The following is a 25,729-nucleotide window of genomic DNA, read 5'->3' on the forward strand; positions in this document are numbered from 1 at the left end:
ACATCCTTGGTGTCACCCCATCACTGCCATTTCTCTGTTTCCTTGGGAGCTCCATTATCATTCTCTCTACCCTTTCCTCTGCTGCTCACGCTAAGTGTACACGGTGGGCACAGCTTGACTTTCGGGATATTCATCTGGCTTTAAAACGAAGGTGTCTAGGAAAAATATCCATATGAAAATGGAAATTTTCAGTAAGAACGTGTACTACTTTGGTTATTCTATTCTTCTGGTGAGGTGGGGGCTATACTACAATGACCAGATGGTCACAATGGAGAATCACTGTTTTAAAAGTAATAAACGGACAAGTACATTTTTTTCTTACTTTTCATATAACTCATGGTCTGTAGCTGAACAAAAGTCTAGTCAACTGCAAAATAATTTGAAGAGGCAAATCTAGCTGCAATGCAATTTTTCTTTGTACCAAATAATCCTTTTCTAGATAAATCAAAGTACAATGTAGATGCAAGTCCAGTTTCTTGGGATTCTTCTAAGTTTCCTCAAATCAATGAGCTCCATATTAAAATTCACTTACTCCAACATCCCGCTTGTAAATCACATTAGCTCCCTCCAAAGCAATCTTTCTCAAGTTCAAATGACATCTTGTTCTAAAAACACAGACTACGTTTGTAATTAAAATGTCCAATGCAACGTCGCTGTCTGCATCCATTGGGGTGGTTGAAAAACTCAGCTTCCCCACAAGCACACCATGAAGATCACATCCTGGGAAGGAAAATAAAAAAAGCAATTTAAACACAGTTGACTGAAAATGTCTCTATGCTGAGTTTACTGGATGAGAACAATTTTGAAAATTTAAATGCAAGGAAGATCACCAGAAAATAAATAATTAGGTAAAATGTAAAGTTATTTGTAATCACAAAGCACGGCACCTTATCTAATGAATAAGGGGGGAAAATGTATTTATGTAGCCTGGCGAATTTGCCAATTGCTTTTTCATCCATTAGCTAATTTTTACAGCCGGTTTGCCTGAAGTAAAATGGAATTCTTCCTTCATAGCCAAAAAAGTTAAGAAATAGAATCAGACAGGCAAATGTGGAGTGCTTGATTTTCAGTTCTAGACTTAGTCTCCTGAGACATATTTTTAATTACAGAACGTAACACACTCATCATGTATTTAAACAATAATTTTGTGTATGGCCCCACAAATGTTATCACCCTCTGTTTTTCTGATCCCTCTTCAGAATAAATAACTTGCCCAACGTCTCAGTGGAAAGCCAGGGTTAGAATGTTAGACTTTGACAAAAGACCTCATTACAGGCAGGGTCAAGTCTACCAACTCTGTTATACTGTACTCTCCCCCAAGTGTTTAGTACAGTTTTCTGCACATAGTAAGTGCTAAATAAATACTATTGATTGACTGACCGATGACCTAGAGATGGAGGAGGGGTGAGGCCTGGAGTAGTCCATCCCCAATAAGGCAAGAGTGAGAGAAAGGAATGGCCAGAGCCCTGTCCAAATTCCAACTTCCAACCAGTCCTACCCCATCTCAGTTGAGTTGGGTTGGCTGGCCCCTATCACACCACTGTAGTTAGCTCCCCTGAGGCGGACTCCGGGTCCCTGGGATGTTTTGCAGGGCAGCATGAAACACCAGATGAGACTAGCCAAGAGGGCCCAGGCCAAAATTCCCTTGCTCCTCAGAGTGAGCATGCTCCCAGCGCTGCACATTTCCTCCTTTCCCCCTTAAGTGGGGGCTTTTTTGTGGGTCAAATGGAGCAGTAGGAGCAAGGCCTGTGCAGACGATCAGCCTTTTTGACCGATCCAAAGGCCTCAGTGAGTCCTGTTAGCAGCCGGACACGAGCAGGAACACATTTTGTTGATTCAGTGACACAGCTTTGGGCACACATCACATTTGCGCACCTACATTTCCTGCTTTCCAGTTTTCTGCGTTTTTATCTCACCTCTGAGGCAGCACAGTGTGTGTGTGATAAGACACCACTGCTCATTTATAGTTGAGTTTGGAGACTATTTACGCATTGCCCAGGCTACAATCGGCAATCGATTAAAATCATAAATTAGTCTCCTTTCTTTTGTGTAAAAAGTCTCTAAGTTACTACAGAACTGCTCAAGGGAGAGACCAAGGACTAAAGTAATGGATGAGAAAAGAATGAAGGACAAAGAAATGAACAGTGCAGACAGAAAATAACAGTAAAAGAACTTCAAAAACAGTCACGGTCACCACTACATATGTAGTGCATTCTAAGAAGCAGTGAGTGCTGCATAATCGAAAATGATTTCATTTCGCTTCCAGGAACTTGCATTCTGAAAAAAGATCACATTTAGATATGGGACTGCTTGAGTCCATCACAAACTAGGCTGAGAGGCATACTCGGCTGGGGAAACCTAACAAGTAGTTACAAAAAATACTGTTATTCAGTAGGTGGCACTCTTGACTCAGATTTAAAATAAAACAAAACATCTCCTCCTGGTGTGGAGAAACCTATTATGGGAGGGAGGAGGAGTCTGTTTTGGAAGCCATCCGAAATCACGGTCATGATCTTAGAATAGTTTTTCCTGTACCAAGTAAAAAAGAAAAAGAACAGTACTTATAAAACATTTACTATGTGCCAATCCCATAGATATCGTTCAGTCAATCAGACACAGTCCCTGGTCCAAATGAGGCACGCAATCTACGGGGAAGAGATGACTCCTTGTTTTTACAGATGAGAAAATTGATGCACAAAGAAGGTACTTCATTTGAGCTGAATCACTCAGCAGGCAAGTGGCAGCGGCAAACGTAGAAGCCACATCTCCTCACTCCCAGTCCTCTGCTTACTAGGCCTCACTGAAACTCAAACTGCACCCAACAGCAATTTTGCTTGCTTACCCATCTCTGCCTGTGTGGGTCCAGACCACAAAAGCAACAACCAAACAAACAACTAATGGCTAAACCCAGTTACTCCACTGTAACAGTGGCAGTAGATCTGTCCTTCAGTTTGAAGAAAGCACTGTGGTTGCTTTATTAAAACAAGAATCCCAGGCAATGCCAGCCAGTCTGTTATTCGGCCCAATCACTTCCAAAAAATTCAAATGTGTTCACTGTTCACTTCTTTTACCACTGCTCTCTGGCTATTCAGTCATCCTCAGCACGAACTTAATACCGGTTTCTTGTAACCTTATTCTGGCTTGTTAGCCCATCTGTATCCTTTGCTACACAAGGCTCTCTATCCGCTCACAATTAAGCTCCCTATTCCCTTTGTTGATTCCCCGTGCTCTGCCCACACCCAACCTTCTCACCATTCCCTTTGCCTGGTTCTCTACTACCAATTCCCTCCTCTGCCCGAGGCACTCTTTCTTCCCCCTCCTCTCACGTGTAGATTTCTTACAATCCCCAAAATTACTCTCACCTTTCCTAACATACTAAGCAAAATTATTTTCCTCGCCCAGTGCCCTAATCTTCCTTCTTCCCGCCCCTCTGCAAAAGAATCATGAGCACTTACAGTGCCAATGTTTAAATATTCATGAGTCTGATGTGGAGACTGTCTCCTAGTTTACTGTGTCATAATTTTAAGCCTTGCATGTGTCTGCCCACAATCCTCGCATCTTTGCAAACTCTGAATTCCTAGAGGGCAGGCACCGTGTCTGTCTGACTTGTTCATCATCATCATCAATCGTATTTATTGAGCTCTTACTGTGTGCAGAGCACTGTTCTAAGCACTTGGGAAGTACAATTTGGCAACATATAGAGACAGTCCCTACCCGACAGTGGGCTCACAGTCTAAAAGGGGGAGACAGAGAACAAAACCAAACATACTAACAAACTAAAATAAATAGAATAGATATGTACAAATAAAATAAATAGAATAGAAGTCTTGCTGCGAGGCCAGTGGACAAAAGCACTGCTTTGGGAATCACACTGGCCCTCTACCACCAGAAGTGAAGGTTTCTGACCCAAGAGCCACACGTGGTGCCTGGCACGGCAGACAGACCCAGAGAGCACCCTGAAAAATAGCCGGCTAACCTGAGGGTGAGTGGCAAAAACCCCAACGGCTACCAAAACAGCTGCCTGCCAAGCCATGGGGTGATGGTACGGCTTCAGCGCTGTTCAGCTGAAAAGGGGAGCGGCGTATAAAAAGGCTTCGAGGGCATTTGGCAATGTGCCGCACCCCTGCCCGTTGCACTCCATGCTCGAGTGGGAGCACGGCTGGTGGAGATGACAAATGGTGACTGGCGTCGCGCAAACTGCTAACACTCCAATCCGTTAGTTGGCACGGCTTCTCAGTCCTGAAAGGCTGAGGGCTGCGCCTCGCCCTCCATCCCTGGCGGGAGACCCCATCACTTGCCTGTTCCCAGTCGGGAATATGCATGTGTGGCGGCTTAATAAGCGGAATATGATGACACCTAGAAAAGCTCTCCCTTGCACTTGATACCTGATAGTTGCACTTGATGGTGATATTTGATATTGCACTTGATATAGTCTCCCTTTGAGAACCTGATATTCACACTACCCTCAGCCCCAGAGCACTTGTCTGCTGTGTGACCATGGGCAAGTATTTTCTGTGCCTCAGTTACCTCATCTCTAAAATGCAGATTACGAGCGTGAGCCCCATGTGAGACAGGGACTGTGTTCACCCTCATTTGCTTTCATTCACCCCAGCACTTAATAGAGTGCCCTGCACATAGTAAGCGCTTAAAAAATACCACGATTATTACTTATATACATTTCTGTAGTTTATTTATATTCATGTCTGTCCCCCCTCTAGCCTGAAAGCTCCTCGTGGGCATACCAAATCTGTTGTCCTGTACTCTCCCAAGTGCTTGGTACAGGACTCTGCAAACAGACAGTGCTCACAGTAAATACCATTGATTGATAGCTATCACGTTGATAATGGCAAAATGGCAACCATAAATGAGAGTGTCGCTACTAATAATAATGATGGTATTTGTTAAGCGCTTACTATGTGCCAAGCAGTATCATGGAAACCTAGACACTGCACTTGTGAAAATGTAACAGGGCATCTTCTCAGAGTTAGAGATTGAGTGAGCATGGCTCAGGGACTGATGTGCCGTCGAGTGATACTGCCATCTCTCCTTCGGTAAGTGGTCAGGCTGGGGCTGTAAATGTTTCTTGGGACTTGAGGGTTAGAAGAAGAGAGAATAGGTTACGTCCTACTACCAGCAGAACATGCGCATGAGTGGTTTTTGTTGTAGTGGTGACAAGCCACCCACCACCCAATGCTCAGAACACTTTTTCCCAGCAGCGGACATTGCCAGACGGCTAGCAGGGGATAGCGGGTGCAGCCTGTGGCCACGGAACAGAATATCTTTGTCACTTTAGCAGCCGCAGGCACTACTGGCCATCACCCCTCTCATTTGTTCTGACTTGACACCTGTCCACGTGTTTTGTTTTGTTGTCCGTCTCCCCCTTCCAGACTGTGAGCCCGCTGTTGGGTAGGGACCGTCTCTGTATGTTGCCAGCTTGTACTTCCCAAGCGCTTACTACAGTGCTCTGCACACAGTAAGCGCTCAACAAATACGATTGAATGAATGAATACCCAAAGGGGCTGAGTAAGGTTTGGGCTTGTCTTTTTCACTCCCACTTTCCTTCAAAAACCAGGGGAAAACAAAAACAAAACTAAGAACAATGAGGCCAAAAATATACACGGGTCTTTTGCACATCTGGATAGACCAGATACACAAAAACAGCAGGAGCGGCAGAGGAAAGCATATATAGTCTATGGCTATTGTTTCAGGGAGCAGTGTAGCATCACCAGATGGTCACTACTACCTCTGGGCAGATTTGGAAGGCAAATGTGAAACCTCCCCTCCATCCCTCTCCAGGTACATCCCTCCCTCCTGGCCGCCACTCTGATGAGAGAAAGCTTCTCCGAGAAATGGTCCATTAAACACCTGCCTCTGTGAGCCACCCTTCCTCAGGCTGGGAAACCTCACTCACTGCTGTCTCACTGATTCCACACCCAGCCAGGCCCACACGCCTGTCTTATTGCCCAGATCGTGGTGTTCAGGTTGGAAGGGATAGATGGTAAAGTGACAGTTGTAGGTAGTGACGGAGTGGGGTAGAAAAAATTAAAAAACCCCACTTACGGTGCTCGCCCCGAAGGAGAGAAACCATGCTTCCTCAGAAGCCTCTCCTTTGCTGGGCCAAGTCAGTGGTTGAAGAAAAGAGCCAAGAGGGAAATGGCTTAGCCAGCTTGCTGCCTGCTTCTGCATCCAAAATGGGCTTCTTGTTCCCTCTGTATCCAAACCTACCTCAGTCCCACGTTCTGCTCCTCAGAGAAGTCTTATTACCAAACCCGGGGTGAAGCCAAAGAGTAACCGCTTACTTACTCTGTTTTAGTCAATAGGGATAGGGCAGGGAAATCATGATTTCCCAGAACTCCCCTTTTCCTAGGCCAGCAAATTGTCATGAAAGCTGATGAAAAGCAAACTACAGAGAAAAGAGACAGCTTACTCCACTTGCTGACCTCCTGCTACCCGAATCTCGTCCTTCTGTAACCAGACCCACTTCTCTTCAGGATGACAATGAGGCAAAAACACGGCCAACCTCAACTGGTTGTCACCATATTTAAGAGACAAATGAAGTGATTCTTATAGGTCTTTCATATATTTTGGGGCTGTCAGCGCTTCTGAAGACTCACTGTGTGTTCTAATTCTAGTTCAGGGACTCCCTTGATGATCTTAAAATGTGTACCTTTAACTTCACTGAAAAAGCAGGAAGAGTAACCCATTTCACAGAGTTTATACAAAATGCTACATAATAATAATGACATTTATTAAGTGCTTACTATGTGCAAAGCACTGTTCTAAGCGCTGGGGAGGTTACAAGGCAATCAGGCTGTCCCACAGGGAGCTCACAGTGTTAATCCTCATTTTACAGATGAGGTAACAGGCACAGAGAAGTTAAGTGACTTGCCCAAAGTCACACGGCTGACAACTGGCAGAGCCGGCATTTGAACCCATGACCTCCGACTCCAAAGCCCGTGCTCTTTCCACTGAGCCACGCTGCTTCTCTCTAGTAATGTGGCCGCAAATGGCAGAGGCAAGGGAGGTTTGGGAAGAGTTGTAGTAAGAAGGTAAAGGGAATGAACTGTTGCTATTTTTTTGAATTATAAAGTAAGAATTGAACATAGTGCAATCAGCTCTTGATTTTCCATAGTAAAGGAATAGGGATGTGACATACAAAACAAGGAAGACAATCTGGGACCCAAGTGGAGAGAGGGGAGAAACCCACCTGAATATGGGAAAGGCAACCCCAGGCCCCCAGAGCCTAGAAAACACAACAATGTTGCACAGGGCAGGTGGCTGTCCATCATCTCGCCCCCTCCTACCTCACCTCCCTTCTCTCCTTCTCCAGCCCAGCCCTCACGCTCCGCTCCTCTGCCGCTAACCTCCTCACCGTACCTCGTTCTTGCCTGTCCCGCCATCAACCCCTGGCCCACGTCCTCCCCTGACCTGGAATGCCCTCCCTTCGCATATCTGCCAAGCTAGCTCTCTTCCTCCCTTCAAAGCCCTACTGAGAGCTCACCTCCTCCAGGAGGCCTTCCCAGACTGAGCCCCCTTTTTCCTCTCCTCCTCCCCATCCCCCCCACGCTACCTCCATCCCCTCCCCACAGCACCTGTATATATGTTTGTACAGATTTATTACTCTATTTTACTTGTACATATTTACTATTCTACTTATTTTGTTAATGATGTTCATCTAGCTTTACTTCTATTTATTCTGATGACTTGACACCTGTCCACATATTTTGTTTTATTGTCTGTCTTCCCCCTTCTAGACTGCGAGCCCGTTGTTGGGTAGGGACCGTCTCTATATGTTGCCAACTTGTACTTCCCAAACGCTTAGTACAGTGCTCTGCACACAGTGAGCGCTCAATAAATACAATTGAATGAATGAATGACAGTCAATTTATGAATAATCAAGAGCTACCTGGGCTAGCTATGCTCACATTAAGCTTGAAATGCAATAATGCTATCTGTTGATCACTGCCTTCCTTGAAAGGTTATTGACTCCAAAGCCTTTTTTTTTTTGGAAACTGGTATGTTCTAGTAGAAGGGTAAAAATAATTATGTGAGAAAGTTAGTGTTAGTGCTACTGATATGAGTACAGCTACATAAGAACTATTTTTATCTATGGAAATCAAACAACAGACTGAATATTTACACATCAATCGACTGCCCACATAAAACCGTGACTGACATTACTTAATAACTACCAGAATAACAAAAACGGCACTCGACTTTGTGTTTCCACCATTACAGAGTTTTATACGCATGGATTCCTTTTGAAAAAAGGTAAAGATTTAGTATGCTACCAGCTTCTGAACGTTAAGAAACTTGGTTTTTCAAAGTAAAATAATTCCGCTGATCGGCGGTACTTTGTAAATTGTGATCGAGTGAACTGGGCATTTTGCAACGTAAAAATTTGTAAACGCTCAGTTTCCGGCTTTAAGGCTGTTTAAACAACTGTACTTTGGAGAGTTTATTTCTTTGATGTGTTTACTAAAGGTTTCTACGGTGATGCTCTTTCAATAGTAAAGCTGCACTAAAGCATCATCATTCCAACATTTATTATTAAATGGGAGAAATCATCATCATCAATCGTATTTATTGAGCGCTTACTGTGTGCAGAGCACTGTACTAAGCGCTTGGGAAGTACAAATTGGCAACATATAGAGACAGTCCCTAAATGCCTCCACGCTGTTAATCCGTACTAAAATTCACGGATCTGAACCCAGAGGGTCTGGGAAACAGAGCCGTGTGTCCCATGTGAACCTTGTCCGGTGCCAGACGAACGCAGGGGCTTCAGCCTAGGAGTCTACTGCCGAGAGTGACAGTTGCAGACCAGCAGTAGCAGCACCTCAAAGCCCCCAGAAGTGTGGCTGGATCAGGCCAACTTGCTCCCCTGCAACCCCCCCAAAGTCCCTGCCAAGTACTGACGTGCTGGTCTCTTGCCTCGGTTGTCCCCCAGAAAGTGACACTTCCTCCAGTTCCCACTGTAGCCTCACCTCCTTTTCCCCAACCCCAGGAAAGAAGACAAGTACAGACCTAGCCGCCAGTGCCACCAAGCCCACATTCTCTTCCTGTCCTTGGCTAGGGACTATGGTGCGACCCAAAGGATGGAAGAATTAAAGATTCCTCCTTCCTTTCTCCCTCTCTCTCTCTCTCTCTCTCTTCCAGAGTTTCTTCTTTATGGATCTTCTTCTCTGATGAGGGAGAAGTAAAGCGAGCAACCGGAAGGGGAGTTGGATGAGGCAGACACTGGATGGAAGATGGCCTGTTTAAATCCCTATGGGCCAGAGATTTAATGAGCGCAACTCCCCACGGTGGCCCTATACTAAACCCCCTAGGGACACAGAATACCAGTTTGCCCTAGGAGCTGAACTCAATTAACTCAATTAATAGTCACTGAACTGTTTGTTGATGGTTCAAAATAAGTAGGTCTCACTCAGACGTTAACTGCCCCTGTTAGTACATACCTAGCAGGCAGGTGTCAATTGTGTTGGCTTGTGAGATTATCACAGCGGCAAACACTAGGTGATAGCTTCCTCTTCAGATCTGTATCTCGATGTGAGCTAGACTGTGAGCCCACTGTTGGGTAGGGACTGTCTCTATATGTTGCCAACTTGTCCTTCCCAAGCACTTAGTACAGTGCTCTGCACACAGTAAGTGCTCAATAAATATGATTGATTGATCTGTATCTCGATGTTGTTATCACTTGCTTCTGGCCATCTAAAAACCCCTCCTGGTAGGAAATGCTCAGAGATGGGGCAGTTTATAAGACTCCATCTTTTCCCCCTCAGCATGGTGGGTTCCTTAGGCTCCTGTGACGAAGACCTCCATGATGAAGCCACGGTCACACTGGGCACCGTGATATACAGCAGCCCACACGATCAAACTCTCCCAAAGTCTCCTCCCCATGGGTTAATCCAGATTTACTCACATTGCCACGTCTTTTTAATCTATAGGCACTACCGTAATCCCCAAAAGAGGCCCCCCAAAATTATAGTAGATGTTGGTGTCTGGGAAACACTTAAGGGAGCCAAAAATATTTTGCTTTGGTTCCCAAATTCTTACGTCTCAAAACAGGTCTACTGATATGGTCTTCTAGTCTATGAACTCCTTCGGGGTAGAGATCAGGTCTACCAATTCTACTGCATTGTACTCTCCCAAGTGCTTAGTATGGTGCTTTGCACACAGTGAGTGCTCAATAAATACCCCTGATTGGTTGATTGAAAAGCCTAGTTTTCAGAAGTGTTTCCACGAAACCTTGGCATAGCTCTAGTACAGGGCAAGAAAGTAGTTTCACAAACATCTCCGCAGCGATTTCAAATACTGTGTGATCTGACACAGGAAGAATAGTAGTGATATTTTTAAGGTGCCTACTTGAGTGCATGCAACACTCATTCATTCAATCATATTTATTGAGCACTTACTGTGTGCAAAGCACTGTACTAAGTGCTTGGGAGAGTACAATACAACAATAAACAGACACATTCCCTGCCCACAATATATTAAAAACTTGTGAAAGTACAACAGAAGCAAAACACAAGTTCTTTTCTCATAATCATCAATGGTATTTATTGAGCGCTTGTGTGCAGCGTACTGTACTGAGCGCTTGGGAGAGTACAATACAAAAGAATTGGTAGACGCGTTCCTTGCCTATAAGGAGTTTACAGTCTAGAGGGATAGGCAGACATTAACATAAATAAATACTTTATAATATATAATGTATAGATATTTAAATAAATGTTATGAGGTTGAGGGTTGGGCAAACAGCAAATGCCCAAAGGTCAAAGATCCAAGTGCACAGCCGATGCAGAAGGGGCAGTAGCTCAGTGGAAAGAGCCAGGGCTTTGGAGTCAGAGGTCATGGGTTCAAATCCTGGCTCCGCCAATTGTCAGCTGTGTGACTTTGGGCAAATCACTTAACTTCTCTGTGCCTCAGTTACCTCAGCTGTAAAATGGTGATTAAGACTGTGAGCCCCCTGTGGGACAACCTGATCACCTTGTAACCTCCCCAGTGCTTAGAATAGTGCTTTGCACACAGTAAGCACTTAATAAATGCCACCATTATTATTATTATTATTAGAAGGGAGTGGGAGTCGGGGAAAAGACAGCTTAATCGGGGAAGGCCTCTTGGAGGAAAGTGACCTTAATAAGGCTCTGAAGGTGGAGAGAGCGCAGGATAAAGAACAAGGATCAGTGAATTAATGAATACTCCAGATTGAAATATCAGAATGAATGGTTGACTATTTGGTTGAAATATATATTTTTGGGGGTGTGTATGTGTGTGCGTGTGTTTTAAAATGTGGCTGTTAGGGCTGTTAGGTTAAGATGATTTTGAGTGTTGTGAATTAGCCAGGAAAGACTTCGTGGAAGACATGGGGCTTTAGAAAGACAAAGGACTGCAAATCAGGAGACATGGGTTCTAATCCCAGCTCTGCCACTTGCCTGCTGTATAACTTTGGACAAGTCACTTAGTTTCTCTGTGTTTAATTTTATTCATCTGTAATATGGGGATTAAATACCTGTCCTCCCTCCCCTTCAGAATCTTAAGACTGTGAACTCATTATGGGCAGGGAATGTCTCCACTAATTCTGTTGACTTGTACTCTCTCAGACAGTTCAGTACTCTACATATACTACAAGCTCAATAAATACCACTGATTCATGCATTCACTAATTCAATAATATTTATTGAGTGCTTACTGTGTGTAGAGCACTGTACTAGGCGCTTGGGAGAGTACAATACAACAGTAAACAGACACAGTCCCTGCTCACAGCGAGCTTTCAGTCTAGAGGGAATATTAAGAGGAATAGGGGACTGCCACTAAAGGAACTGAGACCAGGCTCCTTGTAGCCCAGTTCCACGATAACAGTCGTCACAACTTTCCCAATGTTATTACATAAGTAATTTGAAAATGTCTCTCCCCCCATGCCTTTCACTCAACAAGCATTAAGTGTCTAAGCAATTATCCCATTTGTCCTAGTACCACAATTTGTAGCTAATTACTATATTTGTAAAAATTGCCAGCGTAGGGATTTCCGATTTGTCTTTCAGGCACCGAAGAGCAAACCTAGAGCCGGGAATGATTTGGGAGCCTCTGAGCAAAGCAGAAACCCTGGGATGTTTTCATCTTGGGAAGGGGAAGATTGTAGGAAACTTTAGGGAACACACTGGTGGTTCAGACTTCCTTGAAGTTAAAACCCTGTCATCCTAATCTTCCTTCCCTTATCTCTGGGTGTAAGTGTTATCCACCTCACCTGTCCCCTTCTTCCCTTTCTTCCTTTGTTTCTCCAATCAGGGACTCATAAGATGGAAAGAGATATTGAGTGGTATTCTCGTCCAAAGCTTCTCAACCTTTTTTTGATTTGAACACACTCCCCACAACTGCCCACCCCTTGCAGGGAGCCGCCAGCTTCTTCTCTCCCAAGTCCTCAGTACAGTGCTCTGTACACAGTAAGCGCTCAATAAATATGAATGAATTGATTTGAATCTGACAGCCAGAAACACAGCTCCCTGTCAGACAGAAAGAAGAAAAGGACAGGGAAATGCTGCTCAAGTTGTACATAGCAGCTGTCACAATTCCCCAGGTAGGATAGACCGGGGGTGTGTGTGTGTGTGTGTGTGTGTGTGTGGGTGTGGGTGTGGGTGTGTGTGGGTGTGTCCCACCCCCCGTCAAGACCCACTCCCACACCTTTGAACTTTTCATGCAGCCAATACCCCCAGCTTGGAGAACCATACCCCACAACAGACGATCGACCCAATCTCCTCCCCAGTGGCTCTTTTTCTTCCTTATAATTTAATACCAGTGGGAAGAAAGGAAGGAAACAGAGTTGAGGTCTGAGTCATCTTAACCTAACGGTCCCCTCTAGCACTTTAGGTATAAATTCATCCTCAGCGCTCGGCTACGTATAGCCCTAATGGATAGACATAGGCATACCCTATGTGACGGCTGAGCTCGGTTAGCTAGCCCATGCTCAAAAATGGGGAGATAAATTTTGAAGTTTCGGGATGAGGGCTCACTCACTCATTCATATTTATTGAGCGCTTACTGTGTGCAGAGCACTGCACTAAGCGCTTGGAAAGTACAATTCAGCAATAAAGAGAGACAACTCCTGCCCACACAGGGCTTACAGTCTTCAACTCTCACCGATCTGGAAAAGAGATCTGGAAAATCTCCAAGGTTTCAGATGCCACTAAGTGATTCCAGGTGGTTAAAATGGCATGCCGATATGGATGAAGTACCGGTAGACTTCATAAGGATTGTGAGAAGCAACTTGGCTACTGGAAAGAGCGTGGGTTTGGCAGTCAGAGAACCCGCATCTTAATCCGAGCTCCGCCACTTGCCTGCTGTGTGATCTTGGCCAAATCCCCTAATCTCTGTGCCTAGGTGCCTTAATCTGCAAAATGGGGATTAAATACGAGCCCCCTCCTAAAAGAGATTGCCTAGTGCCGTGTAGGGTGTGGTTTATCCCAGAAGAGGAGTGGGGAAAGGAGGGCTAGCTAGGTGTGGAAGAAGCCCCATGAGCATTTTAGAATAGTTTGTATCGATGAGTTGGGAGGTTGGCCTGGGTGCAGGGGTCGGTCTCCTGTTGGGTAACCTGCAAGAAGGACTAAGGATCGAGCCACGAGATGGTGAATTTCTCCATGAAAACTGGGTTCAGAAGGGGTCCAGCAAGATCTATAAAAAATGGTGGACCACAGAAAATCTTTTTGGGTTTGGGGGGAATGTTGCCACTGGTAATGAGGTGCAAGTTTAGGGAATTTATCGGTTAAAATCGGACTCTGTTTATACCTCATCTAATACAACAAGGCTAAATGTCTTAACTTGATGGAAGCAGTATGGTCTAGTGGAAAAAACATGGGACTAGGAGTCAGGAACCCTGGGTTCTAGTCCCAGCTCGGCCACTTGTTTACTGTGGGTATGTGACAACCTCTCCATGCCTTAGTTTCCTCATCTATAAAACTGGGATAAAATCGCAGTTCCCCCTTCTTCTTAGACTGTGAGCACCCTGTGGGAATGGAACTGTGCCTGATCTGATTATCTTGTCTCTACCTCAGTGCCCAGTACAGTGCCTGACACCTAGTACTTAATAAACACTCTTCATTATAGCATTATCATTATTATTAAAATTTGCACAGAATGGAGGACTTCCACAACTGGGTAGCTCTAAGGAGTTACTGAACAGTTTCTCCAAGCTCCAACAACCAGTCTCAGGAAGTGACTTGGGCAAGTCACTTCACTTCTCTGGGCCTCGGCTACCTATAAGCTTCATGTGGAACATGGACCGTGTCCAGACTGATTAGCTTGTATCTAACTCCAGCACTCAGAACAGTGTCTGGCACAAACTGCCTAACAAATAGCATAATTAAAAAAAAAAAAAAGGAAGTGAGAGGGCTGGGCCAAAGCTGGTTTGACTAAGAACAGATGCTTTCAAACTTTCTAATCATATGTGATCAGAGAAGTCAAGTGACTTACCCGAAGAAATTACAGGGAAGGAGCAAGAAACAGCTGCATGTTGGAAGCTAAGGTGCTGGATATTGCATTTCCCAAATGCCACTCGGCCTTTCTGGGAGGAGTTTGCCCCCATTGTCCAAGGTGGTAACCTATGCCCACCTTTATCGGTGAGGGCTCAGATTCCCAATCGCTCTCTGCTGGCTCTCTCCGTTCTACTGCTGTTTGCTTGGGTCCCTGCCAGAAACAAACCTGCACCTGTTTTGTTCTGACATGTGCTGAATTTTTCACACTTTCTCTTCTTAACCCATAACTGCGGTAAAATAGGCCAGTCACACGGGGAGATACTTTGGGGGGTTGTGATTCCACTCCTTTCCCAAGCAAAAACTTTACACTTAAGTGCATCTGCGACCTGAACACACGGTGTGCACCTTTATATCTCAGGGGTTTTAAAAATCTATTTGCATCTCCTTTTGGCACTGCCCAGCTTTCCCAGACAGAATGGACGGCCAATATTGATTAAATATTAATCGCTGGCCATTACTCTGTCTGCCGTGGTTAACGAGGCTTTCGTGGAGCTAGTATTTGGAGCCTGTTTGGATTCCTTCCCCCCCTTTGTCTTGTTGCAGTGCACTGGATGAAGGATTAATAGACCAAATATAGTCTCTCCTTGTTCAGGGTTAGGACGGCAAGGTGGGCCCAGTGTCACAAAATACGTGAGTCTAATAACAACTAGCTGGACTCCAGGCGATTCTTTCGCCAGAGGGCCCAACTAGTAAGCCAAGAGAAGGTGGACTGTGTTTTGAGAGGTTCATTTAGTGATGTTACCTCACAGTGAATCTAAACCACCATCTCATTTTGATAGGAAGAAAAAAGCCCAAAGGCTTTGGATCAACGGTGGACACCCAAACCTTCATACAAAGGGCTTTCAGGTTTAATTCCAACCAGAAGAAAGGGTGGAGGGATCAAGAAATGTTACACCATCGGACGATGAAACCAGGCTACGTTTCATGACAATGGGGCTGTCTCATGGGTTGTGTTTTCCCATAAATGTCCATGGTATAAATTCAGATCTGTTCCCCGAGACTCCATAAAACATGAAATTCATTTACTTACAAATAGGAAAAATGGTATTTATTGAACACCAGTTGAGCAGAGTGCTTGGGAAAGTATAACAGAAGTATGAGGCATATTCCCTGCCCACAAGGAGCTTACACTTTAATTTACTTGGGAAGATAAAATACAAAAATATTTACAAACAGACTAATCAAAAGGAATAGTTGAATGTACAACTATCTAGTCAATTTCTTTGGCTTGGTATAAATACACATAAAAGGCAGAGGTAGTAGTTGAGTTTGTATAGCTCAGGTTTGGGGGAGTTAACAAGAAAGGCTTGTTATGTTAGGTGGGACTTTTGAAAGGCTTTTACTGTGATACACATCACTAAACAAAGTTTGAATCTATTAAAGTAATGTAAAGCATATCAGCAAAACTGTAAATGAATGAGCTGTATGAATGTGTTTGTAGGAGGTTGCAAAAGTAGCAGCTTCTACTGACTGTGATACTGATTTCTTTTCTGCCCAGTTTACACTGAACTGCACCCCTCGTTTCTTCTTAAAACATCTTGTGGCGGTCAAATGTGTTTAGAAAATGTGTTTCTAAGAACCTTGGTTCCCCTCTGAACATCTCTCGTTACTGCGATCTTCTTATCTAATCATATTCATAGGTTTATCCACTATCTTGAAAATTCATGTAAAATTTTTCAATCCCAAGATTTTAACTGGTAGTAGAGAAACCCTATCTTCACCCATTTTAGAATCTTGCACTGATGCAGTGTCTTAAAGTTTGATGAGGTCCTTGTTGGGCGATTCTTCTAAATGAGATGCAATTCATTTATCGACATCTACATTACCCATTTTTAAATTAAATTGGCTCTTCAGTTCACATAACTTCCTTGTTGTTGTTTTCCTGAGGGGTCCCTTCAATGCCTTGAAAACGTGACAAAGTGTGGGCAGTTTCATCCAAAATACACTTTAGGACTTAATCATAGCCCAGGTGACAAGGAGGTGAAAAGCAGAGTGGCCTAGTGGAAAGAGCAGTCTGAGGCGCAGAGGACCTGGGTTCTAATCCTGGCTCCACCACTCACCTGCTGTGCGACCTTGGGCAAATCACTTAACTTCTCTGGGCTTCAGTTTCCTTACTTGCAAAATGGTGGTTCAATACCAGGGCTTAGAACAGTGCTTGACCCATAGTTGGTTCTTAGCAAATACTATCATTATTATTATTATTATTATTTACCTGTAGCCCTCAACCAGGACACTGAGACTGGTTAAGCGTATGTGTAGCATGAGGGATCACACAATGGAGGTGATATCTCCACGGTGATTGTAAACTGGGAATTGGTGAATGGGCATTTCTTAACTGTATACTCAATTAGGAATTCGGTTTCATTTGATTTCATTCCAGCATTCTTGCTCTACCTGATTGCAGTTCTCCTTATTGCTCTCACTATTTGTAAATAATTGTGTATGCCTGAATCCTCCATTAAATTGTAAGATCTTTGTGGGCAGGGAGTGTTTTTGCTTTGTTTTTTCTTTCTCAAGCACCTAGTATAATGTATTGTATTCAATGGATGCTCAAATAATACCACTATTACTTCTACTGAGGATTCAATTTCCCTAGAAATAAAATTCAATTTCCTTAGAAATAAACACCTCAATGTTTCCCCAACCTGCCCTTATTATAACCTAATAATCACTTTTTAAAAAAAGGCTCTGTTAAATACAGAGTAACAGCAGTAGTAACCTTAGTATTTATTTAGTGCTTACTATGTGCAAGCACTGCACTAAGTGCTGGGAAAGAGAACCAGGATGGGACCTAGACCCATTCCCTGGTCTCAAGATCACATATTGTTCGCCATTATAAAGACACAAACAAATGCTTGGTTGGAGACACTTTTCTCAGCTTCTCTCTCATTTTCCTAATTTCCCCCCCTTTTTCTGCACTGTTGCACTTTTCACGTTTACTCCTGATCTGTACTTTGGGAGTGAAACAGCATACTGTATTTCAATTTCTTATTTACTCAACTTGGTAGAACTGCTACTACAATGTGAATTTAATTATTAGTCTAAATCCATCGTTTTTATTTCACTCATTATATATATCCATTTTCTTTTTTCCCTCTCTAGTTGAAAATAATTTTATGTATGTCTCCCCCATAAAAGCATAAACTCCTTGTGGGCAGGGAATGTGTTAGCTTGTTCTTCTGTACTACCCAAGGACCTAGTCCACTGCTCCACACCATAGCACCATAAATGCTGCTAAAACTACTAAAGCTAATTAAACTTAACTCAAGTACGAATCCTGAAGGGTACGCCTTCACCAAAACTCTTTCCCTGTCTCCTCTCCCTCCCTTATCGTAACTTCTCTCTTCATCTCTCTGGTTTGAGGAAGCTGGACTAATACAATTGAGTAGATGGGAATAGAGAAGACAAAAATCTAAATTTTTGAGAACAGCATTTTGACGAAAATCAAAGAATGATCAGAATAATGAAACTAGCATGAACACTAATAAATAATAACAAGAATAATGGGATTAGTTAAGCACTTACTATGTGTCGAGCACTAAACTAAGCGCTGGGGTAGATAAAAGATCATCAGATCCCACATGGAGCTCACGGCCTAAGTAGGAGAAAGACTAGGTACTGAATCCCCATTTTGCAGATGAGGAAGCTGAGGCACAGAGAAGTGACTTGCCCAAGGTCACACAACAAATAAGTGATGAAGTTGGTATTAGAATCAAGTAGTCAGTGGTATTTATCAGGCACTTACTTTGTGTAGAGGACTGTACTAGCCCTCGGGAGAGTACAACAGAGGCGGCAGATACATTCCCTGTCCCCAACAAGCTTGTTGCTAATTAGAAAAGCAGCATGGTCAAATGGAAAGAGCGTTTGCTGGGAGTTAGGGTACTTGGGTTCTAATCCCACCTCTATCACTCCTCTGTGTGGCCTCGGGCAAGTCACTTAACTTTTCTGTGCCTCAATTACCTCACCTGTAAAATGGGGATTAAGACTGTGAGCCCCATGAAGCATATGGACTGTGTCCACCTATCTTGTATCTACCCCAGCACCTATTATTATTATTTTTTTGTTTTGTTGTTATTATTAGTAACTTGACTAAGGCACTGCCCAAATGCTCTGCCCCTTAAGCACCTGATATCCACCCCAACCCTACAGCACTATTGTACTTATCCAAATACCCTCCCATTTCCTCTGTCTGTAATTTATTTTAATGACCATCTCCCCCTCTAGACTCCTTGTGGGCAGGAACAGTGTTAACAACTCTGTTGTGCTGCCCTCTCCCAAGCGCTTAGTACAATCCTCTGCACAGAAAACACTCAATAAATAGCACTGATTGATTGGCTGGAAGATAGCAGCTCTTAAATACCAAACAAAACAAAACCAAAAAAATGAGTTTACTATCTAGAATGATTAGAACCCAGGTCCTCCCAGGCCCACAGTCTTTCCACTAGGCCACCCCGTTTCTCTAGTCTAATAAGATAGATGCATAGGACTTTAATTTCACAGGAATCCAACTGAGGTTCTCTTAAGAATTCTCCATCATTACTTCCATAATTCCCTAATGAGCACAACTAGATCTGGGGCAGTGCACAGTTTGGGAAAGGAGCTTATTCACAGGGCCTGTCCAGCACATAAGCAAGGGGAAAAGAGGGCTGTGGAAGACAGAAAGAGTGGATAAATGGTCTAAATGCCTCAACTGAACCCAATTCTGCTACGACCCGCGTTTTCACTGATAGGGACAGAATGTGATGGAAGAATTAGGGAACATTCACCTCATACAACATAAATTTGTTTTGGATCTGCCATGATCCACAGATTGGCGCAAGTAGATTTAGGGTAGGAAGAAAGAGATGTACTCACAAGGGTGGAGTGGATCAAGAAGCCATAATACAGCAACACTTTCTAGCCTCTGCCTCGGCCCTAACTGTTGGGTATTTTGTGGTTTTGCACCTGTTAAAAGGACTTGATAAAATAAAATAACAGTGAATAGCCAGGGTGCCAGGCGTTCGGATGAGTGGAGAATGTAACGATAACGTGAGGATTTCTATCGAAAAATTTCAGTCCTGATGGTATCTTCACACTGCCTACTCTCACTACCTCCCACTGAATCAATGGTGACTGAACAACAGGTTCTCCAAGAACATGACTCTTAGAAGCAGTGGCTTTTAAAACCCCACGGGCCGTAACTCGCAGTCTGCAAGGTACAGAATTATTTGCTTAGCGTCCACAAACTGGGGAGTAATCGGGGGACAAAATCAGCGCATGGGCAAATCCCTCTTAGAAACAGTGGCTTTTAAAACCCCACGGGCAGTAACACGCAGTCTGCAAGGTACAGAATTATTTGCTTAGGGTCCACAACCTGGGGAGTAATCGGGGGACAAAATCAGCGCATGGGCAAACCCCCACAAGGTGTTTCTACGGCTCAATGCTACCACCCCCACTAGTTCCCTCTCCTGCAACCTCATATAACCCCATTTTTCCCCAACCTTTCCTCTGTGCCTGAGTACCTCTGTGCTGTAAGATGACGGACAGGATAAAAGAATGACTTATGTGTAGTATACTGCAAAGAATAGCACAAGTGAAGACATACAGATCATTCTCAAATTAAACAGGGTTAATAGAACAGAAATATAAACACTGTTTCTTCCTGACCTTGTCCAATTTTGGAGAATGTAGCCCTTAAAAAAAATCAGATTTATTGAGCGCTTACTGTGTGCAGAACACTGTACTAAGCGCTTGGGAGAATGTGGGCAGGGAATGTGTCTAACTGTTGTACGGTACTCTCCCAAGTGCTAGGTACAGTGTTCTGCACATAGTAAGTGCTCAAGACTCATTCATTCATTCAACCGCATTTATTGAGTGCTTACTGTGTGCAAAGCACTGCATTAAGCGCTTGGGAGAGTACACTATAACAACAGACATATTCCTGCCCACCACGAGCTCAAAGTCTAGAGACATTAATGTAAACAAATAAATTACAGATATAAATATGTGCGCTGCGGGGACGGGAGGATGAATGAAGAAGCAAGTAAGAGCGGCGCAGAAGGGAGTGGGAGAAGAGGAGGGTTTAGTCAGGGAAGGCTTCTCGGAGGAGATGTGCCTTCAAAAAGGTTTTGAAGTGGGGGACAGCAATTACCTGCCTGATATGATGATTGATTAACTGACTTCACTAAAACAGAGTTGTAATAAAGCCTTTCAAGTCTATTCTCTCAAGTGTAGCATGGCTAAGAAAAACAAAAAAATCAAATCCAAGGGGAAACATTACTTCAGCAGCTGCAGCAGAGTGCCAGATTGGGCTTTGTTTGTTCCTCTTGGAAGAGTGTGTCTGTCTGTCTCTTTCTCTCTCTCTCCCTCAGTCTCTCCCCCTTTCCCCCTCCCACTTCCTTCACCTCCTCCCCATTTCTCTCTCTCCCGACCAAGCCCATCTGCCATATGTAGTCACCAGATGCCTGGGCAAGACAGAGAGGGAAAGGGGCATGGCCCCGGCCTTTAAAGTGGGGAAAGTCCTACTTCAGCCAATATGTTTTTAATGGGGCTGTGGATCACAGAGAGAATCTTCCCTGCTTTAACGGGTGAGCCTCAAAACCACTCTAATAAGAAGAAGCCACTGATGAGGCTGAAAAACACTTACCAATAATCACTCATTTCATCTTTTTTTCCAACAAAAAATTCTATGCCGGTTTTGATTAATCAGAGCCGAAATACTGTAGTGTAAAATTTCAGAGAGACTTGCAAGGAAATTACATCACTCGTATAAGTGCAGAATATTCCCAAAGGGTCCACATCCTTCTTAGGGAGTCAACCAATTCCTCAGTCTTAGAAGCCAACAATTGAGAAGGTAGTAAAATCGATTATCTCCAACTCATTACTAGTGCTCATCAGCAGATAAAAGACAACCCCATCACTACTTATACACACACTCTCCCCCTCCCCCCACTACTCACCTCCCCGTACCATCTTCTAAAAAGACTTATGGGGTTGGATAGTTTAGGTCAACCACAAAAGTTGCAGTTAGAAAATGTCTGTGCTCTTGCAGCTCAGAAGGTCATGATTATTTCCTTGTTTCATTTAACACCTAAGCAATTACTTCAAAGGTCATAGCAAAGCCAAAAAAAAAAAATTAAAACACAATAGGAATTGATCTAAGGACAATCTCCTGGCAACATTCCATTATAATTTTTTTGATTTCTTTTAAAATTAAAGGTTAGGATAGATGTAATCATCGGAAGCATTTTGGTAGAGAGGAAGGAAATTACTCACTAGGCTATAGTATTGACCGACTGCATTCAGAAAAAGCCACCGGTGTATTTCTGCCAGACACTTGAATTATCCAGTAAGCACTTTCTACTAGGAAGAAACCACGCACCACATCCACCTTTTAAAGGCAACAGAACATCTAAAAAATTCAGAAATCATGTGTACATCTGATTATTTCTGACATCACAAACTCATTCTGCACACATAGTATAGTTGTACAAGCCCACCAGAGTCATTTTTCCACACATGACTAGTCTGTAGAGATTACTAAACTGTTTTTTCAGTAGGCTGATGACCAATTTATAAAATTGCTTACAATGGCTCAATTCCAGAAATCTGCTTCTTGGAATACATATGATTTGAGCATAACAATAAATGGCCACATGCAAAAGATCTATTATAAATTAACCTTTAAAGGCCATTTTGGCATTTATCATAATGCATATACCAAGCACTATACTAGACGCAGGGGTAGATACAAGATAATCAGGTCCCACTTGGGGCTCAGAGTCAAAGTAAGAGGGAGAAGAGGTAGTACATCCCCATTTTGGAGATCAGGGAATGGAGGCACAGAGAAGTTAAGTGACCTTGGAGGTCACACAGCAGACAAGTGGCAAGGCCAGGATTAGAATTCAGGTCCTCTAACAGGCCCAAGCTCTTCCACTAGACCACATGACTTCTCAACTGATCATTACAGCTGTTACAAAAATGATCACTTGTCATAAAAGGTCTTTCACCTGAAAGCCGCTAGTCTGTATTTACACGTATTTAATATCTGTCCACAATTCAGACAGGTTTAAATAAAAAGCTTCTCTTCTTAGGGCCTCAATTTTAGCAAACAATACTACTACGACCTTGAAATTCTATAATACCGTATCTCAGAAAATCTAAAGATAATTTTCAGACCCTTCCAAATTCAGTCTTCCCAATGCCGTGTGAAGTAAGAAGGGGGTGTTGGGGTGATAGGGTTGGCCCAGAGGGATTACATAATTTTTCTTCAGTTGGAGAGAGGAAAATAAAACAATACTCTTCCAAACAGCGCTCTTTATCTTTTCAACTCTGCTGCCTCCCAAAATTAATCATCACGATTCTAAATGACTGCTGCTCCTGTGAGCTCCTGCTTCAAAACTCCCAAGAGTGGCGGCAGCAGGGGAGGAAAGCAAAACAATTATGCAAACCTTGTAGCTACCTGAGGATAATCTAGGATTTCTTCGGAGAATACTTGCTGGCACAGACCACAGATCCGACGCTGATAAAAATCTGGTAGTCAGACTATCAACTATAAATCTCCAAAGAGCAAATGGAAAATCCCCTCTGTCCCAAGGTGCCCCGTCGTGGCTGTTCCTACGATTTTCCTACTCTCTCTAGGAGCTATTACTCTGCTCTCTCCTGGGCCGCTCCAGATGCCATCTCCTTGGCTTGATTTATTCCTCCCTATCTCCCACTCGCTGGTCCTGGCCACCCAAACCCCACGGTGGGCAGACAGCCTGCCGAGATCTCCGCGGCGGAGAAAAACATCCACTGCCATCATCGCCATGGCATCGAGAGCATTTGTTTGAACACCTACTGTGCAAAGCGCTATTTCTGGCACTCGGGGGAGGGCTTATTGTATTGTGCGGACTGCCATTCTTGCCCTGGTAGGAGTTTACCACCTAACGGGGATGACAAACTGACAAAATTATAGAAAAGCAGAGCGGATCGATCACAGCTGCAGATAGAAAAGAAGCAGGACAAGTTAGACCGCACAATCAAAAGGCCAGCAGATGCACATAAGAGGGAGAGAAAAATAAAAAGGACAGGGGGGTGGGGTGGGGAAATTGGGGATTTAGTATTGAACTCCGTTAAATCTTCCCCCTTGACTCTTTCCTGGGCCTTACACTACTTACCCTCTACGGGCCTAATGGATGCTCGCCCTTCTCGAATGCCTTTCCAACGGCTGGTGCGGAAGTGGGTGGAGATGCCAAGGCGGCAGCGGGGGGCGGCTCTTTTAAAGGCTCCGGGCCTGGCCGGTGGCTGACGGTTTAACCGCCCCCAACCCGGCCACAGGGAGGGATGGGGGATGGGGGGGGGGGTGAGGGAGTGGGGATGATGCACCTCGGTCCAGCCCATGTATCAGGGGCTAAATAGGTGCCAACCGAACGGCTGGTCTTTGGCGTGGCGAAGTAGGAAACGATGGCGTTGTGGCTAGAGCCCGGTCCTGGGAGTCAAAAAGCCGTGGGGTCTAATCCCGACCCCGCCACTTGTCTGCTGGGTGACCTTGGGCGAGTCACTTCACTCCTCCGGGCCTCAGTTCCCTCATCTGTAAAATGGGGGTGGAGGCCGTGAGCCCCTCGTGGGACAGGGACTGGGTCCGACCCGATCTGCTTCTATCCACCCCAGCGCTTAGTAAAGTGCCGGCACATAGTTAAGCATTTAATACCATTATTATTATTATTATTATTATTATTATTATTACAGCGCCTGGCACATAGCAAGCGCTCAACAAATACCAGTATTATTATTATTACAGTGCCAGGCACATAGTAAGCGTTAAACAAAAATACCATTATTATTATTAATAGAGGGACATCCAAATGCTTGAAAACCTTTGATTTTTAAAACAAACAGTACATAGGATCTTATTTTTTTCCCTTGACGGTCCTTTGCATTTCTCTTAACTAAAATACGTATTAGCCCTTGAGAAGAACCTCCCACCCACTCCGGCCCCAATTGGCCCAACCTACCACCCTCCACTTCTGGATTAAGCCCTCCATAGTCGCCCCCACCCTCATATATAAATATATGTATAAAAAAGCTTACAATAAACCCTTGCAGATGTCTTCCCTTCGCCGGTATAAGGCTCCCTAAACCCTCCAACAGACACTTGCAGAGGTCTTCCCTCTCCCGGTATAAGGCTCTCCAGAGCCTACAAAAGACGGTTGCAGAGGCCTTCCCTTCCCCGATATAAGGCTCCCTAAATCTTACAAAAGACCCTTGCAGAGGCCTTCCCTTCCCCAGTACAAGGCTCCCCAAAATTTACAAAAGACCCTTGCAGAAGCCTTCCCTTCCCCGGTATAAGGCACCCCAAAATTTACAAAAGACCCTTAAAGAGGCCTTCCCTTCCCCGGTATAAGGCCCCCAAAATTTACAAAAGACCCCTAAAGAGGGCTTCCCTTCCCCGGTATAAGGCGCCCCAAAATTTACAAAAGACCCTTAAAGAGGCCTTCCCTTCCCTGGCATAAGGCTCCCCAAAATTTACAAAAGACCCTTAAAGAGGCCTTCCCTTCGCCGGTATAAGGTTCCCCAAACCTTATTACAACAGACCCTCGCAGAGGCCTTCCCTTCCCCATTATAAGGCTCCCCTAAATTTACAAAGACCCTTGCAAGAGGCCTTCCCTTCCCCAGTACAAGGCCCCCTAATCCTTACAAAAGACCCTTGCAGGTGCCTTCCCTTCCCTGGTAGAAGGCTCCCCAAAATTTACAGAAGACCCTTAAAGAGGCCTTCCCTTCCCTGGTATAAGGCTCCCCAAAATTTACAAAGGACCCTTAAAAAGGCCTTCCCTTCACCTGTATAAGGCTCCCCAAACCTTATTACAACAGACCCTTGCAGAGGCCTTCCCTTCCCCATTATAAGGCTCCCCTAAATTTACAAAGACCCTTGCAGAGGCGTTCCCTTCCCCAGTACAAGGCCCCCTAATCCTTACAAAAGACCCTTGCAGGTGCCTTCCCTTCCCCGGCAGAAGGCTCCCCAAAATTTACAAAAGGCCCTTTGCAGATGCCTTTCCTCCCCCAGCATAAGGCTCCCCAAACCTTACAAAAGACCCTTGCCGAGGCCTTCCCCCCATGGTATAAGGCTCCCAACCCTTACGGTAAATCCCTGCAGAAGTCTTCCCTCCGCCACTATAAGGCTCCCAACCTTGCAAAGCAGCGTGGCTCAGTGGAAAGAGCCGGGGCTTTGGAGTCAGAGGTTATGGGTT

At 44.3% G+C, this 25,729-nt stretch overlaps 1 protein-coding gene across 3 annotated transcripts in view; it reads right to left on the reverse strand.

Annotated features, from left to right (window-relative positions):
* Positions 1-25,729, reverse strand: part of TBPL1 (TATA-box binding protein like 1) — a 65,127-nt gene that overhangs the window by 10,885 nt on the left and 28,513 nt on the right. For 2 of the 3 annotated variants that reach the window (XM_038766466.1, XM_038766457.1), the window contains exon 2: positions 533-720. In XM_038766466.1, coding sequence (XP_038622394.1) covers positions 533-667 — 135 coding nt within the window. In that variant the 5' untranslated portion in view covers positions 668-720. Of the gene's footprint in view, positions 1-532; positions 721-23,659; positions 23,733-25,729 lie in introns of those variants that run through there. The other variant, XM_038766448.1, reaches the window with a different exon arrangement.

The sequence above is a fragment of the Tachyglossus aculeatus genome, chromosome 2 (assembly GCF_015852505.1).
Source record: "Tachyglossus aculeatus isolate mTacAcu1 chromosome 2, mTacAcu1.pri, whole genome shotgun sequence".
In the NCBI taxonomy this organism is placed as follows: domain Eukaryota; kingdom Metazoa; phylum Chordata; class Mammalia; order Monotremata; family Tachyglossidae; genus Tachyglossus; species Tachyglossus aculeatus.